Source organism: Mycteria americana, chromosome 1, assembly GCF_035582795.1.
Source record: "Mycteria americana isolate JAX WOST 10 ecotype Jacksonville Zoo and Gardens chromosome 1, USCA_MyAme_1.0, whole genome shotgun sequence".
In the NCBI taxonomy this organism is placed as follows: Eukaryota; Metazoa; Chordata; class Aves; order Ciconiiformes; family Ciconiidae; genus Mycteria; species Mycteria americana.
Genome location: NC_134365.1, coordinates 111,427,091 through 111,442,173, shown reverse-complemented (window position 1 = coordinate 111,442,173; position 15,083 = coordinate 111,427,091). Strand labels below are relative to the sequence as shown.

The following is a 15,083-nucleotide window of genomic DNA, read 5'->3' as shown; positions in this document are numbered from 1 at the left end:
GGTGGCTTCTGAAGGACTTTCTGGCATGATATACCTTTGCTGCAGGACAGAAAGCCTGCTGAGATGATTTGACTCCCAGGCAGGTGGCCTGTGCTGTGTAATTCTGCAAGGAACAGCCAGGTCTCCAGGGAGTCAGTCTCAGGTGGGGAGGCCTTGACTGATATGCTGAATTCATTAAGCAGCTTTGTTTTCAAGAAAGAGAATGGAAGCTATATAGGAAAGGGCATTTGAATTCTGTCCTTCAGCAGGTATGTTATCAAGTGATCCCAATGTCTTTCAGAGTTTTAACCTCCAGGATGAAAAGCAGAGCCTGGCCTATGCTTTAGAAAAGGATGAAATCTCTGAAATGAGGCTTTGTATCAGTATTTTTAAAAAACATCCCTATGTATCTGCATTCCGCAGTGTGACATTTCAGATGCTCTCTATGTGTTAAAGCATCTGGTTGCTATCAAATATCAAAATTATGAACAAAACCCAGTTTAATCGTATGCCCTGTTTTCACTAGATCTTTTTTTTTCTGCTCACCATCCACTGACAGTTGCATAAAATACAAAGTGCCTGCGCTTGAGTTACACAAGTGAAGAAATACTGTAAACAAGTTTTCCCCCACCTAAAGAACTTAAGGATGACCACAATTACAATGGTGTCACTTCAAGAAACATGATTAAATTACTGAACTCTGATGTATGGAAAAGAAATTAGTTAGATACATAATAAGAAAACAGTCAGATCATGAGTCATTAAGAAGGCTGAATGGCTTAACTTTCTCTTCCCTGATCAAGAAGTTTCCACCTTCTCATGCAGAGAATAAATCACATCACCATGTTAACAACAGAGGATGCAGACATTTTTTATGATTAAGTTAAAGTGGTGCTGCTTTTTGCATAAAGCAGCAGCTTATAAGAAGTAAGCTCCTGGGAATTACTTTTGGGTTATGTGTCTTCCCATCACTTAGGAGAAATAGAGGTGCTAGGGATAGTAACTGCAATTGAACATAGCCAAACTTTTCTTCCACTATGCTATTCGTTACTAGCTATTCATTTATTAATATTTTCTATTAAAAAACGTCCAACTTAAACTGCATTAAGGAAAAACCAGATTCTCACAATTCCTGCCTGAAATGGAAATCTGATCTGCAAGAACCTGAAAATCTGTTACTCCTTATGAGAGCAGAGTTTAGCAGAGGGACAGCTGACAAGAAGTAAACCCACACTGTACTTCATGTTGTATTTCTTGGATTAATTACTACTTCTGCTCCTCCAGGATGCATTTGAAGGGCAGGTTTCATCTGCAGAAGTCTCCTTACTTGGCTAAATGTCAGATGGGCAAGAAGGAAATCTCCCCTCGCCATTGATATGAAGAGGTAAAAGCTGCCATGGCTGTCTCACTGTTGAACCATAACATTCAAACAACACTGTTCAGTTGCAAAAACGCATCAGAGCACTTTAGGGAGAAGAGATGAAATGTCTTCAAAAGGAAAAGTGTAACCTCAGCGCAAGAGATCCTGGTGCTCTCTCCAAAGACAACATGAGCCAGCAGACGAAACACGAGTGCTCTGCTTCAGCTTAACTCGTTGGACCAAACCGCCTTCCCAGGTCCCGTATGGCCCCAGCCTGCCGCCAGGACAGGCACCGGGAGTAAACCTCAGGCCCCTGAGCAGCGGGTTTCCTCATCCCCGGCTAAGGCCCCCTCACCGCAGCACCCAGCGCTCTTCCAAAAAGCCGTGGCCGCAGCAGCCCCCCGTTGTGCGATGGCCGGACCCATCGCTTTGCTGTTCGTTTCTGCCCCAGGCCTGACAGGGCAGCTGCCCACCTCGCCTTAGCGAAAGGCTCTGAAGCATGAATGCCAGTAATAATATATTTTTTTAAAATTGTTATAATTATTTTTAAAGGCCTAACAGTTTTAACGTGTGCTGATTTGGCAGTGCCGGATCTACGGTCTCTAACGCCTCACGCCGGCAGGCGGGCGCTCGGAGGACGGCGCCGGCGACGGCAGCGGCACCTGCCTAGGCCGGGAGCCCGCGCCACGTCCCTGCCCCGCACCGTGGCGTGCCGCCAGCGGAGGAGGACGCTGGGGACGGGCGGGAAGCTGGGCGTCGTTACCGCCCCAGACACCAAGCCGCTGCTATGGCGCCCAGCGCACCCGCCCCAGCCACGGCGGCCACGGCCGGGGCTGCCGCGCCGCCACAAACCGAACTACCGCTCCCAGCAGGCAGCGCGACCCGCCCAGCCCTGACTTGCGCATGCGCCGGAAGGAGTGAGGCGCATCTTCCCTCGCTACCTGTTCTGCCCCTCCCGTGCCGCCGAATGACTCTTCTCTCAGCCCATTGGCTGGTGTCCGCCGGAAATAGTCGAGCCCCTGTGCCTCCTGGGAGTTGTGGTTTTCTCGCCCCCTACAGCAGCCGAGCGCCACTGGGCGGGCGGGACGCGCGTACCACCAGTCCCGGCGTGCCACGCGGCGCGGCCCGGAAGGAGCCGTCAGCAGTCGGCGTTGGCGGGCACTGCCGGAGCCGGCGAGCAGCGATGGCTGGGCAGATGGCGGTGCTGGGTGAGCGTGGGCGGGGGCCCAGGGGCCCGGTCCGCCCCCCGGGCTGCTGAGGGGACGGTGTCCGGGAGGCGGGCGGCGGTGGGGCCGGCGGAGCGCTGGGGAGCCCCCGCCCCGCCTGTGGCGGCCTCCGCCTGGCAGGGCCCAGGCGCGTCTCGTCACCCTGCCTCGGGGCGGGCGCTGACCGCGGCTTTGTGGTTTTGCTGGGGCTCTCGCGGTCTTTCTGCCAACGTTATCACCCCGGGCTGGCTTTTCAGGATGGCACGGCTTCCTGTGGCGTGTTCGGTGTGTTCCTCTGTTTGCAAAGCCGAAGTGCTCAGTGGCGTATTGCTAGGAAATGCCTTGGGAGATTCACGGCCGAAAGTAAACCTGTTCTTTCTCACTAGTCTGTTTGAAGGACAGCTGTGACCGCCCTTCCCTGCTGGGGAAAAGAGCTTATCCACCCTTTGTAATTTAAGCAATTTAGATTTCTTCTTGAGATTTTGTTTGTTTGTTGGTGCTTTTTTTTTCTTTTCTGAGGCATTGCTTTATATTACATTTCTGGGTTTCTGTTTAGCATATGTAAAATTAAAAAAAAAAAAACAACAAAACCAAACCACCTACTCTGCCCTTAAACTAGTCTACCCCTTGATTTCAAGGCATAGAAAAGATTTGGAGGTGCAGAAAGATGGTCTTTGGGAGCTATGGCTGAAATAGGAGTTAGCATGGTTTTGCATCTCCTTATTTTTAGACTTCCAGTGAAGTTGGAGGAGGTGTTTGAATGGGGAGTTTTTCATTTCACTGTGGTTTTGTGCAGCCTCATTAACTAGATGTCCCTTAGGGGTTGTTCATAGTCAGTCCCCCCAAAAATACTAATTAACCTATATTTTTGAAGTACCTTGGAGAGAAAAAGAATTATTACAGGGTGGTGATATTTTTTCTTTGCTGTACCTCTTGGGCTTTTTTTAACCAGTTTAGTATTTAATGCCGAAGATTTTTGACTCTTCTAACCACTTTTTGTTGAATTAAGAGACCTGAACTTGCTGGTCACCTTTGAAGAAATCGAAAACTAATTAGGTAGCTGAACAGGCTTCAGAGCGTGAAATAAAACTGCATGAGGTGTAATGTATAATGCTGTGTAACTTGCGTTGACTTCTTAATTTGCAGCAGTAGATACTATAACCCTATTTTTTTAAAATCTCTGTTTCAGGTTCGGCTATTCTGGCTCTGTTGTTAGCTGGCTATCTAGCACAGCAATATTTACCGATGCCTACACCGAAAGTAATTGGGATTGACCTTGGCACGACTTACTGCTCTGTTGGTGTCTTTCTTCCTGGAACAGGACAGGTGAAGGTTATTGCAGATGAAAACGGGCACAATAGCATACCAAGTATAGTCTCTTTCACAGACAGAGATGTGTATGTAGGATATGATGGCCTAGAACTGGCTGATTCAAATCCTCAGAACACCATATATGATGCAAAAAGATTCATTGGGAAAATCTTCACTTCAGAAGAACTGAAAAGTGAAAGTAGCAGGTATCCTTTTAAGGTGAGTAGCCATCTTCTTCAGTTCTCTCCAAGCAGTAAGCTGTAGGATGCTTGAAACGTAGTAGGTGACCAACTTGTCTGACCTCAAGTCATTTGGCTAAATCTGATATGCCTGAAAACTGTAAGAGGTAACCGGAGAGGGGAGGAGGAAACGGTTGTGGAAGTTGTGTACCTCTGCATGAGAGCTGATAGTGATTGTCCGGAGAACCCTGTCCTCTACTGTGAAATGTGTTTCTGGGTAACCTTCCAGCCCCTTCTCTTGAAGTATAAATTTCAACTTTAAATTCTAACTGCGCTTTGCTGAAACTTGATGTTTTCCTTGATATTAAAAAAAAAAAAAAGTGTAAAAGTCATGTCTTCTCTGTCCCATTGCATTTTTTTCCGTAGCACTTTTCTAGTGCTTACTTGACCAGGAGCAGATCTTGAAAGCTGCTTTTTTAAAAAAAGTATTGCATTAATTTAGCAAGGTGCAGTATTTTCTGAAAAGAGACACATTTTCAGGTACTGCAAACAGTCTTTGAATTCTTTACTTTAAGAGAAGCTGTTCCAGTACCAACCTGTTTGCTTCCTTTCTGAAAAAAGAACCTGTGGGAAGCTTTATCAGTAGCGTAAACCTAATGATTAAAAAGCATTGCTTTTATCTTTGAATGTGGTGTTGAAGTCGATTACACAGTTGCTAGGTCTTAACTTTTTTTTTTTAGTGTGTCTTACCTGGGCACAGTGGGTGTCACTACTTTGGATTTACTCTGACCCCTTAAGTTGCATGTTTTGCATAACACTCGTAGTCAAGGAATAAAAGTGATTCAGGAAGTGGCAAAAGCACATTCATATTTTTCCAGAATAAACAGACTATTTGTGAATAAAACATTTGGTGGGAGCAGGGTGGGAGAGCGTAAGAAAAAGACTTCTCACCTGTGGGTTGTGTTGCTTTTTCTTCTCAGATTTTCAACAACAACGGATCAGCTGAATTTTCTGTGACAACTAATGAAACTTTTCGCATCACTCCAGAGCATATTGGCTCTCAGCTGCTACTGAAATTGAAGAGAATGGCAGAAGACTATCTTGGCATGCCTATTTTGAAGGCGGTCATCTCTGTGCCAGCAGAATTTGATGAAAGGCAAAGGAATGCTACCATTAAGGCAGCTAACCTTGCAGGTGATGTCTCTTTATTCCAGCATTTTTCTATGAAGCCTTAAAATTGTCTTTAGGTCTATTTCACTAACAGTAAAGTCTTTAGGGAGGATATAGAAACAGTGAATCAGTGATAGAGAACCTTAGAATGGATTTTTTTTTTTCTAATTACAGACCATTACCAGTTGTGAGGAACAGCATTGGGTACTAACAGGTGCAGCTGACTAATGCAGACATAGATAGTTAGAAGTAGTGTTTTATTTTGGGAAAAATAGCTTTTTTGGTAATTTCCAAATAGACTATACAGAGCACCCTTGGACAATAATTTAAACAGAAATAGAACATGTGAAATAAATCTTAGCAAGGTTTCTCTGGAAGAAATGTGTTTGGGCAAATCATGGTTTATGACTTCACCCTGACACTGAAGTAGTATTACTATTAGGCTGAAATAAGGAAAAGAGTTCACTTAGTATTATTGCTTAGAAAACTATTTCCTTTAGATATGACATTTTACTTAAGGTAAGTTTGGTTCAAAAAAAACCCAAACCAACCAACCAAAAAAACCTAGTGGTAAATGTAATTATGATGTGAGAACTGCAGTTTTCTGAGGTGTACCTGACTTGCTTGGTATCTTTTCTCTTTGTAGGGCTAGAAATTTTGCGAGTAATCAATGAACCCACAGCGGCAGCTATGGCTTATGGACTCCACAAAGCTGATGTGTTTAATGTTCTGGTGGTGGATTTGGGTGGAGGAACTTTGGATGTGTCTCTGTTGAACAAGCAGGGTGGGATGTTCCTCACACGGGCCATGGCAGGTGAGAAAAATGCTTTACTTTCTCAAAGGGTGGGGGGGAAAGGAAAGGTGCACCTAAAGTCACCATTAGAAGGGCTTTTTAAAACATACTAGCCTTATCACAAAGTGTTCTCCGAAAGTGTTCTCAGCTGCCTTTCATGCAAAATGAAGTTTGTGACTGGTTTCAACAATTAACATAAATTCACCGGTTTTGGCTGACTCAAAGGAATAAGCTGCGGTTTCATTTTATCCATGGCTGTTAACTTTTGTGCCTGCTAGTAGAAGTGCTGGTGCGTATTACAATTACTTTGACTGGACTTTTGGTGGCTGGAGGTTTTACGAATCTTTCTATTACCTTTGTGGAAGCTGGAAATATTTGCCAAATCATTGACCAGCACTTTAGAGCTTGGTCCTCGCCTTGTGTTTGGCTCCAGCTCAGTGGGGCAGGGTTTGGGAATGTGCATGCTGTTAACCCAGAAGTAAGTTTTGTGGTATGTGTATGCCGAAGGGATTCATCACTTGGCAAAGAGTTCTGGCAGCAATGTTTAGTAAAACTGCAGTGAATACACACCTGCTTTTCAGGTGTCCTGGATTCAGACAGGTCTGAGATGCAGTGCTAACTGTCTGTGTTGCCTTGAATTGATCAGCTTTGATGTGAGCTGCTGCTCAGTCCAGTAAGAGTGGAACAGCAAGAAATAGCAGCTTCATTCTGATTTATTTACCTGGAGGTCTATTAAATGAATTCCTGTTTTCCGTCAAAACCAGTGGAAACTTTGAGAGTATTGTTCAACACACATCACAGAATCATTAAGGTTGGAAAAGACCGCTAAGATCATCTAGTCCAACCGTCAACCTGACACCTCCATGCCTACTAAACCATGTTCCAAAGTGCCATGTCTACATGTTTTTTGTACTCCTCCAGGGATGGTGACTCCACCACCTCTCTGGGCAGCCTGTTCCAATGCTTGACCACCCTTTCAGTAAAGAAATTTTTTCTAATATCCGATCTAAACCTCTCCTGACGCAACTTGAGGCCGTTTCCTCTTGTCCTATTGCTAGTTACTTGGGAGAGGAGACTGACACAGATGAAAATCTGCAGGCCATTTTTTAACTCTGTTGAATGGAAAGTGTGAACAATTGTTTGAAAGGTTTTGGAAACAGTGCAAGAATAATCTTTCAGAAGAAATTGGTTATATATAATACTCTTCGCCCCCTTCCCCCCCCCCCCCCCCCCCTAAAGGCTAATATAAGATAGACCCGTTAATATAGCTTGAAGTTCACTGCTTGTGTTTTATCACTTTCTTTTGCTTTCAGCAGGGTATATACATGTACTTTAGTAGCATGTAATTTTTTGTGTGGGTGTATAAAGACGTTGAATAACTTGAAGCTGTTAAAACAATAATCCCTATAAAGCTGTACTGTGGAAATGCTAAGAGAAAAATCCATTCTGGGCAGAGAAATTTGAAACTGGGAACTTTAGCTGCAAAAACAACTTGCTGTGAGAGATTGCACTTCAGTTACAGGGTTCCAGCTAGAAATTAATCATTAGGTATTTTCTTCTATAGAGAATACCTCTGAGTTATCAACTACTGCTTTCTTCTGTTACAGTGTAGCAGAGCAGTTCCAGGGGAAAACCACTGAGGGGAGATAAATTCTAAAATAGTTGCTAAATAAAAATCTGGAAATTACTATTCATCACGTGTTCTTCAGTGGATGACAGTTATGTCTGTTTTCCCAGCTCTGTGACCTCTTGCTCTGTGCTTACAGTCCTAGTATCATTGTTCTGACCCTTGAGAACCATCTCCCAGTAAAAGAGAAAATGCATGCTGCTTTCTGAAGCTTTGAAGGTGATGTGTCTGATGCCTTCTATTCTGATGTTTCAGGTAACAACAAACTTGGAGGACAGGATTTTAATCAGAGGTTGATGCTGTATTTATATGATCAGCTCCATCAAATGTATGGTTCTCTGCCAACAAGAAAAGAAGAAATACATCGCCTCAGACAGGCTGTGGAAGCAGTTAAATTAAATTTGACTGTTCATGAGGCAGCTACACTAAGGGTGTCATTGACTATGCCAGAAAGGAAGCTTACAAAAGAACTTCCAGAAAGTGAGGTAAAAACAAACACTGTGCTAAAAGACAAGCCTTCACAAAAAGCAAAAGGTCTGAAAAATCTTGGAGACACTTCAAAAGTAGAGAACAACTTTGTCCAAGTTGTGTTTGAAACAGAAATCTCTAGGAAGCTATTTGAGATGTTAAATGAGGACCTTTTTGAGAAGATTCTCGTGCCCATTGAACAGGTGTTGAAGGAAGGCCACCTACACAAAGCAGAAGTGGATGAAATTGTGTTAGTTGGAGGCTCCACCCGGATTCCTCAAATACGCAAAGTTATTCAGGATTTCTTTGGAAAGGAACCTAACACCTCTGTAGATCCTGATCTAGCAGTGGTAATGGGCGTAGCTATCCAAGCAGGAATTGTTGGTGGGTCTTGGCCTCTCCAAGTCAGCGCTATAGAAATTCCTAATAAGCATTTACGGAAGACTAATTTTAACTGAATATAAACTCTTCCCCATTGCATTCCATCTCTCCAAAAGTGTACTCCGATGGTGCATACTTACCTGACTGGCAGTGGAGCCTAATCTTAGCCATATTATCTTCATTTTTTTATCTATTCCAGTTACTGGATGCCTAACTGTGTTAAAGCTAGATGTTACTTTAAAGGTATGAGTGGTTTTTGAAGTTCTGAAGTGTTGTGTATTTGCTTGTAGATTGGATATTGGATGAAAATGCTAGCGATGACACACTCACATGTTCTTGCTAAATTTTATTAGCAAATCCTGAAGAGGTCTATGTTTAAAATACAAAGGGAGTGTGACCAAAGGTTAGAGGTAATGTGGTGTGGTACTGTAGGTATTCCCAGGTCCAAGATATTTACTGTGAAGGAATGTGAAGCAGCGCTAACGCACATAGCACTGGCAGTGTTGAGCTTAAATTTATTTATTAAATTGAGTCATTTGAGCATTTAAGCACCTTTCCAAAAGGCATGTTGCAGCTTGAATGAGACTTATGCATTCACTTAATTCTTCTGCTGTTCATAACAGCATAATGTTATTACCGAGGCTATATGGTAAAGTGTCTCATGTTTCAGCCGAACTGTATTAAGAAACTTAGCTCTTGCTAACGTAGAGTTATTTAGTGTGTCTCTAAGAGCTTACTTCCTGCTCTGGTTTTGATGGTTAACATACAGGTGCTGCTGTCCTACCACTGATGTTCTCCACAGAGAACAAGGGCATGTTGACAACAATTTATACCTCCCCCCCCCCCCCCCCCCCCCCCCCGCCTTATTTGAAAACTGGGGTAATTTTATGTGTCTTAAAGCCACGCCTGTGTATCTTCCCCTGAATTTGACCAACACCAATTTCATTGTTGTGCAACTACAAGTGTGACGTCTTTCCCCTTGAGTACCCCAAGCTGTACTGTTTTCAGGGAGAAAGTGTGGGACAGAAGGGACTGCCTGGATGAAGTCTAGTTCCTGTAGTCCTAGTAAATGAAAATTCACCCAACTACATTGTACTTCTTAGCTTGTATCTCTGGTTTAAGTTTTTTGTCATATCCCCACTCTAAACTGAACATAGATCAGAGATTGTAGCTGTTCTTTTGGGAAGGAAGCAGTGTGTGTAACTCAGGATTTGAGGTAGCACTTCTTAGGACTTTATTTTAGGCAAATAGTTTGCTACCCAGCTATCTAGCAAATGCGTGAGGAGAAAAAAAATTAATGACCTGAAAAAAAAATTAGTGACAGTTCTGCTCTCGTTGGAGGGTTAAATCAATACTTAAAGGCCAGTTGAATTCTTTTATCTGTGTAGAACTTTCTACAATGAAAACACTTCATTCAGCTAAGACTGGCTTCACCATCCATCAACCCACTCTTAATTAGGTAAGCTCTAGTAACAGGTGGTTCTAAGCATTTTCTTGTATGCTCCAGAATAACTTTGTTTGTATTAAGCTTGCCAAGATAAAGTGTGGGGCTTAGATTTATTGTTTAACCTATGACTATATTGAAATAGGCTTATTATTCTCCTGGCAGTAGGCCTGATTTATGGCACTGCCATAAATCAGTTGTGCTGATTCAGCTGTTTGCATAGCTATTGTCTAAACATATCTTTGAAGTAATCCAATTAAAATCCTCTTAAATTGAATCATAGTTGCACACAACCATTCCATCAGCATTGTTTAACTTCACAGAGGATTCCCAAAATATTGCTAACATCTGTTTAATTTCCCTGAGTTGAAAACCAAAGTGATTTTTTTATTCGAGGATTTTTTTTTTTTTCCTTTGTACCTCTCTGAAAGTGACCCTGTCTCTAAGTCTGTATGGAACTTCCAGTAACATGTGATAATGTGTTCAAAAGAAAATGTTGCACAGTTATAAAAAATGAGTGGTAAGTCCTGCAGTAACTCCTGCGTTGAAAGAAGTGCCTCTTCAGTGAAATCATGGATGACTGCCAATATACAGTACAGTTCTCGTATGCAGTTGCTATTTTGGGGCCTTTGCTTTGCAGATATAAATGTATGTATTTAATTCAACATATATTCCAATGTCTTTGGAGTCATTGTGGCCTTTCCTCCTGCCCTGCTGTAAATTCATCTCAAAGCCTACTGGAGTTACAGTAGGTCTTCAGTCTTCATTTTTTTTAATGCACTGTGTAAAATGAGCAGACCTGTATAAAAGTAGAACCAGATCACAGTGAAGTTAAACTATTAAAAACTTTTTCCAATTTTGGAACAAGTTAGGTAGGAGTGTGGGAGTACCTTTAAACTGTTAAAGTCTCAGTGCAAATAAATGAAGTACTTTTTTCTTTTTCTTTCGCATACTCCTTCACTCTGGAGGAGTTAAGTCTCCTTTGGTGTTAACCTGGGAATTGTAAAGGAAGGGTGAGTTGTTGATTTTTTTTTTTTTTTAACAAGTAAACAAAAGGGTATTTATTCAGATTTCTATACAGATTTTTTTTTTTTAGTAGAGAAGTTACTGTACAATGGATATCTCTCAATGCATCCTTATTTATTAAATAACTGTTTGGGGAATTCTGCAGTCAAGTTATTTATTTTGTGTCTTTTGATTTTAGTACTGTATTTTGGCACAAACCGTTGAATTTTAAAGATGAGTCCACTGTACTGAGTGGATATGTCCAGGTATGCACATGTACTGCTTACCAAAAGTCTCTCTTTAAACAAATTGATATTTTAAGGCTGAAATCTTTCTACAAACAATCCTTGAAATCTGAGCATGGTTGCCTGTGGTGTTAGGTGTGTAACAAAGTTATAGAGCTAAAGCTTGTTTTGTGAGTTGAAATTCTGAAAGTATAAGATGCCTCACCAACTGTATGTTCATGAATTGTTTCCAAGTGCAGATGATGAAATGCATTTTATAAATAACCTTTTTGAATGTTTTTAATAAAAGCAATTTCTGTCCCTTGGACATGTCTTGTTTCAGTTTCTTGGGGAAGTACTGTAACAGTGCTATTTCCCTGTCTTCCTCGACTTCCTTTGGAGGTTAGAGGATGAGGTTGTAGTCCCTCAACTTGCCAGTACCCTGGAGTGACAGATCTTCTCTGGGAAGTGGCAGAGAGGAGTGTTAGGAACCGGGGTGGGAGGGGAAAAAAAAGTTTCTCCTCAAGCTGGGGTGGAAGAATGGGACTGAGAAGAAAAGGGCAGGTTGATACAAGGAATGACTGGGAGGAAGGAGAAAGCACTAACAGGGAGGGAAACTCTGGTTGAAGAGGGTGCCAGCTCCTTGCGCCTGTTGGGAGCAGGAGCAGTTCCTACCCCTCCTCTGCTTGTCCTCCTTGTGCCCTGCCTGCTGGATCACAGGATGTGGGGCAGGAACAGACCCTTCCTCATGTTGGTCAACAGCTGCAGGATGGATGTGGGGAATGGCTCCCAGCATACACAGAGTGAAGGTTGTGGACATCAGCAAATGTGATGTTTGAAAAGTTGCAGGTAGGGAAGCTTGCCCCAGTAGCTTCCAAATTGTCCTTCTGTATTTCCAGCTGTGAGAGGGTTTCTACACGTATGTCATCTTGGGATTCAGGCTGGGAAATGTAAGGTCTAGAGAGCCTGAACCATGATGGTGTTTCATAAACGAATCTTTTAGCCTGCAGTTTTAGCCCAATCCAGAATTTTCATGGACTACTGCCCAGAAACGCAGCCAGAGAAAATGCCACAGAGCATTTGGAAACCTTTTGCCTCTCCAGTGCAAAAGCTGTGATGATAACCCTAACAACCTTAGCCCACAGACAGCACACTGTGGCTGGCAAAAGCCGAAGTGCGTACGTTCCCGTGAGGGAAAGGAGGGTTTCCCCTCAACTTCTTTCCAGTTTCTCCTGTGATACTGCCAGGAAAGTGTAAAGCAAGGGCTAGAAGCAGGGCTGAGGGAAGTGGTGCCTGGGAAGATAGTGCCTGTGGCATTTTTGAATGCTGTGGGGAAGGAAGTTGAAGCAGAGCATAAGCAGGTTCTGTTCCATGCTTCTCCCGGTGAAAAGGAAAAACAGAGTCACGGTGCCCTTCTGAGCCTCATCCTCACTTTAGACTCTGCCCTGACACCCTGGCTCTCCCACCCTTCCTTTCCCTAACCCAAGCAACCTAGCTGGAAAAGGATGGACACTTGGTCCCCCAAGTGACGGTAACCTGCGGAGTCAGAAGGCCCTCTGAGAACAGCCCCAAGCTGGGTTTTTCCACACTTGCCTTTCCTCAGCCTAGCACCTTCTCAGGAGTCTCAGGAGTTAGTGGCCCATATGGGGCAGAGCCTTTCACAGGTGGTGGGTGCCTATGACTGGCCCCACAGGATGAGGCTGGGACCTGATCCCCAAGTGCCCTGGAGCCATAGGAGAGTTGCTGTTTGGAGGAGAAAGCGCAGGAGAGGCGAGGTATGCGCTGAGCTGGCCTGCAGCGCTATGACATGGCTTTGTCTGTGCTGTTGAGGGAATTAGCTGGTGACATTGTGTTTGGTGGGTTGTGTTGGGTACTGCAAAGTCTGAATTAATATTGAACTTGAGGCAGCCAAGTGGTCCCTCTTTGTTTCTTAGAGTGAGTTTCTTTCACATCAGGCATGTGAGGAGAGTAGAGGTTGCAGACCCTGGGTGATACTCTTACTGCAAAATTGCCTTTTCTTGCCTACCCTAAGCCTGTTAGATGGTTTACTTTGGTAAGCTGTTGCTGCATGAAAACATAGCAGAAGCATATCATGTTGCTTCTGCCTCCACTGCACCTCCTTTTCCAAAGTATAGTTATATGTGAGGCTTGCTGAAAGAGAAGGAATGGCTATTTGGCTTTTGCTGACACTAGTCCACCATTTTCTTTTCACTCAGACTTTGCAATTATTCAGTCTGCAGCTTTTCCTAGCTGTAGTCTGAAGCTGTAAGGCTATGTCAGCTCACCAGTAAGCACAGAAAACCCTCCTCCCCACAAATACAAAATAATTTATAAAAAAGTAAAAATTATATTGCACTGATGCCAATCCTTAGATTATTTTCTCTGGACGTCCCAAAAGGGATTGGTCAGAAATCACAATATCAAAAGGAAAATTAACTTAATGTGGCAAGTTTATTGCCTCAAGAATTACCTAAGTGTACATGCGAATATGCATGTCCTAAAAATCAGCACCGACTGACACCTGCCTGTATGTCCACACAATAAGCAGTTTAGGTTTTTAATGAATTTGCAATCATAAGACTGTGTTAACTAAAAGGGCATAATGTGAGAGCAACTTAATTAAGTACTATTTTTAAATGAAAAACACTGTGTGAACAGCAAGATTTATTTTTCAATCCATCTTTACTAGTGCAACAGTTAAAATATGCCATGAAAATTACTGCTTCATAATGTTGTTCCAGTGCCAATATGATCAAAATAAGCAATTTATATAAAATCAGAAAGTTATTTTAAGAAACCTGATCAATATATACAGATTGTAGTTGTAGTAAACAGCAGTGTTGTGAGGAGCTTTTGAGTAAGCTAGTCATTTTACAATATCAGGAATGCCACATATCCCTCGAGTGTTTACTGGAGTAAGGAATTCTCATCTTCATTAAGAATTCATTCACTAGTTTTCTTTATCGTCTTATCCCAGCCTCTGCAACCATTTCAGAAAAGGCACCTTTTCGTTGTAATAAATTATGCGGTGTATCATATTCTAGAATCCTTCCTGCATCCAGAACGAGCACTCTACAATGCAAAAGCAGAAAGGTTACAGGACAAGAAAAATCAGCTCTTCAGCCATATTTTCCAGTCCCAATACAGATATCTCTGGGTAATGGGAACTCTTATTCAGAAGAAATACCATTGCACTAGGTAATTCATCGGTTTCTAAAGCTAGGAACTCCTATATTAAAAAAAGCCATTTGAAAATTGCATTTTTGCTTAATTGGTAACAATGCTACAGTATAGTCCATTTACTCTAGAGAACTAAGTGGTCTTAATAGTAGCTTATACCTGTACCTTAGCAGGAAAAATATTAAATTAATTCTGTAATTAGAAGGGGGAAACAGAACACAGGCTATCAATATTTAATTAATATTGATGCTCAAGTCTTTTGTGATACCTTGGATTGTACAGATACAAAGATACTAAGGTAAAAATGTTGGAGTGTAAATTTTAGTAAGTCTGAAAACTGATGCATTTAAAGGAAGCTACTTATTTTTAAAATGGCTTAACAAAACAAACTTACCTCTCTGAATCCATGACTGTATGTAACCTGTGGGCTATAGTTAATATCGTGCAGTTGTAAAACTCCCTTTTGATGGTGAACTGTACCAAGTTATCTGTTTCCATGTCAACAGAAGCTGTCGCTTCATCTAGGACCAGGATTTTTGTCTTTCGTAGCAAAACACGGGCCAGACAGACCAGCTGTCTCTGCCCAACACTGTTAAAAATACATTTGAGAAGGTCAGGTCAGGCACATTGAGGGAGGGGAGAACAATATAAAGCTGAGATTACTGTGGAGCCTATCTGTTCTATCTTTCTTAACAACACTTTATACTTCTAAAAAGATGAGTGAAATACTTTCACCTCGTTTTGGAAGTTTTGATTT

The 15,083-nt window shown here is 42.5% G+C and overlaps 2 protein-coding genes across 2 annotated transcripts in view; one reads left to right on the top strand and one right to left on the bottom strand.

Moving 5' to 3' along the window:
* The first annotated feature begins 2,431 nt into the window (after window positions 1-2,431).
* Window positions 2,432-11,472, top strand: HSPA13 (heat shock protein family A (Hsp70) member 13). Its single transcript, XM_075516622.1, has 5 exons — window positions 2,432-2,547; window positions 3,734-4,074; window positions 5,015-5,228; window positions 5,851-6,018; window positions 7,880-11,472. The coding sequence occupies exons 1-5, from the start codon at window positions 2,523-2,525 to the stop codon at window positions 8,548-8,550; spliced, it is 1,419 nt and encodes a 472-aa protein (XP_075372737.1). The 5' UTR covers window positions 2,432-2,522; the 3' UTR covers window positions 8,551-11,472.
* Window positions 11,473-13,737: 2,265 nt separating this feature from the next.
* Window positions 13,738-15,083, bottom strand: part of LOC142416686 (multidrug resistance-associated protein 1-like) — a 44,687-nt gene continuing 43,341 nt past the window's right edge. Inside the window, exons 27-28 of the mRNA XM_075516528.1 lie at window positions 14,721-14,915; window positions 13,738-14,218 (exon numbers count right to left, since the gene is read on the bottom strand). Of these exons, the coding sequence (XP_075372643.1) occupies window positions 14,107-14,218; window positions 14,721-14,915 (307 nt within the window). The 3' untranslated portion in view covers window positions 13,738-14,106. The remainder of the gene's footprint in view (window positions 14,219-14,720; window positions 14,916-15,083) is intronic.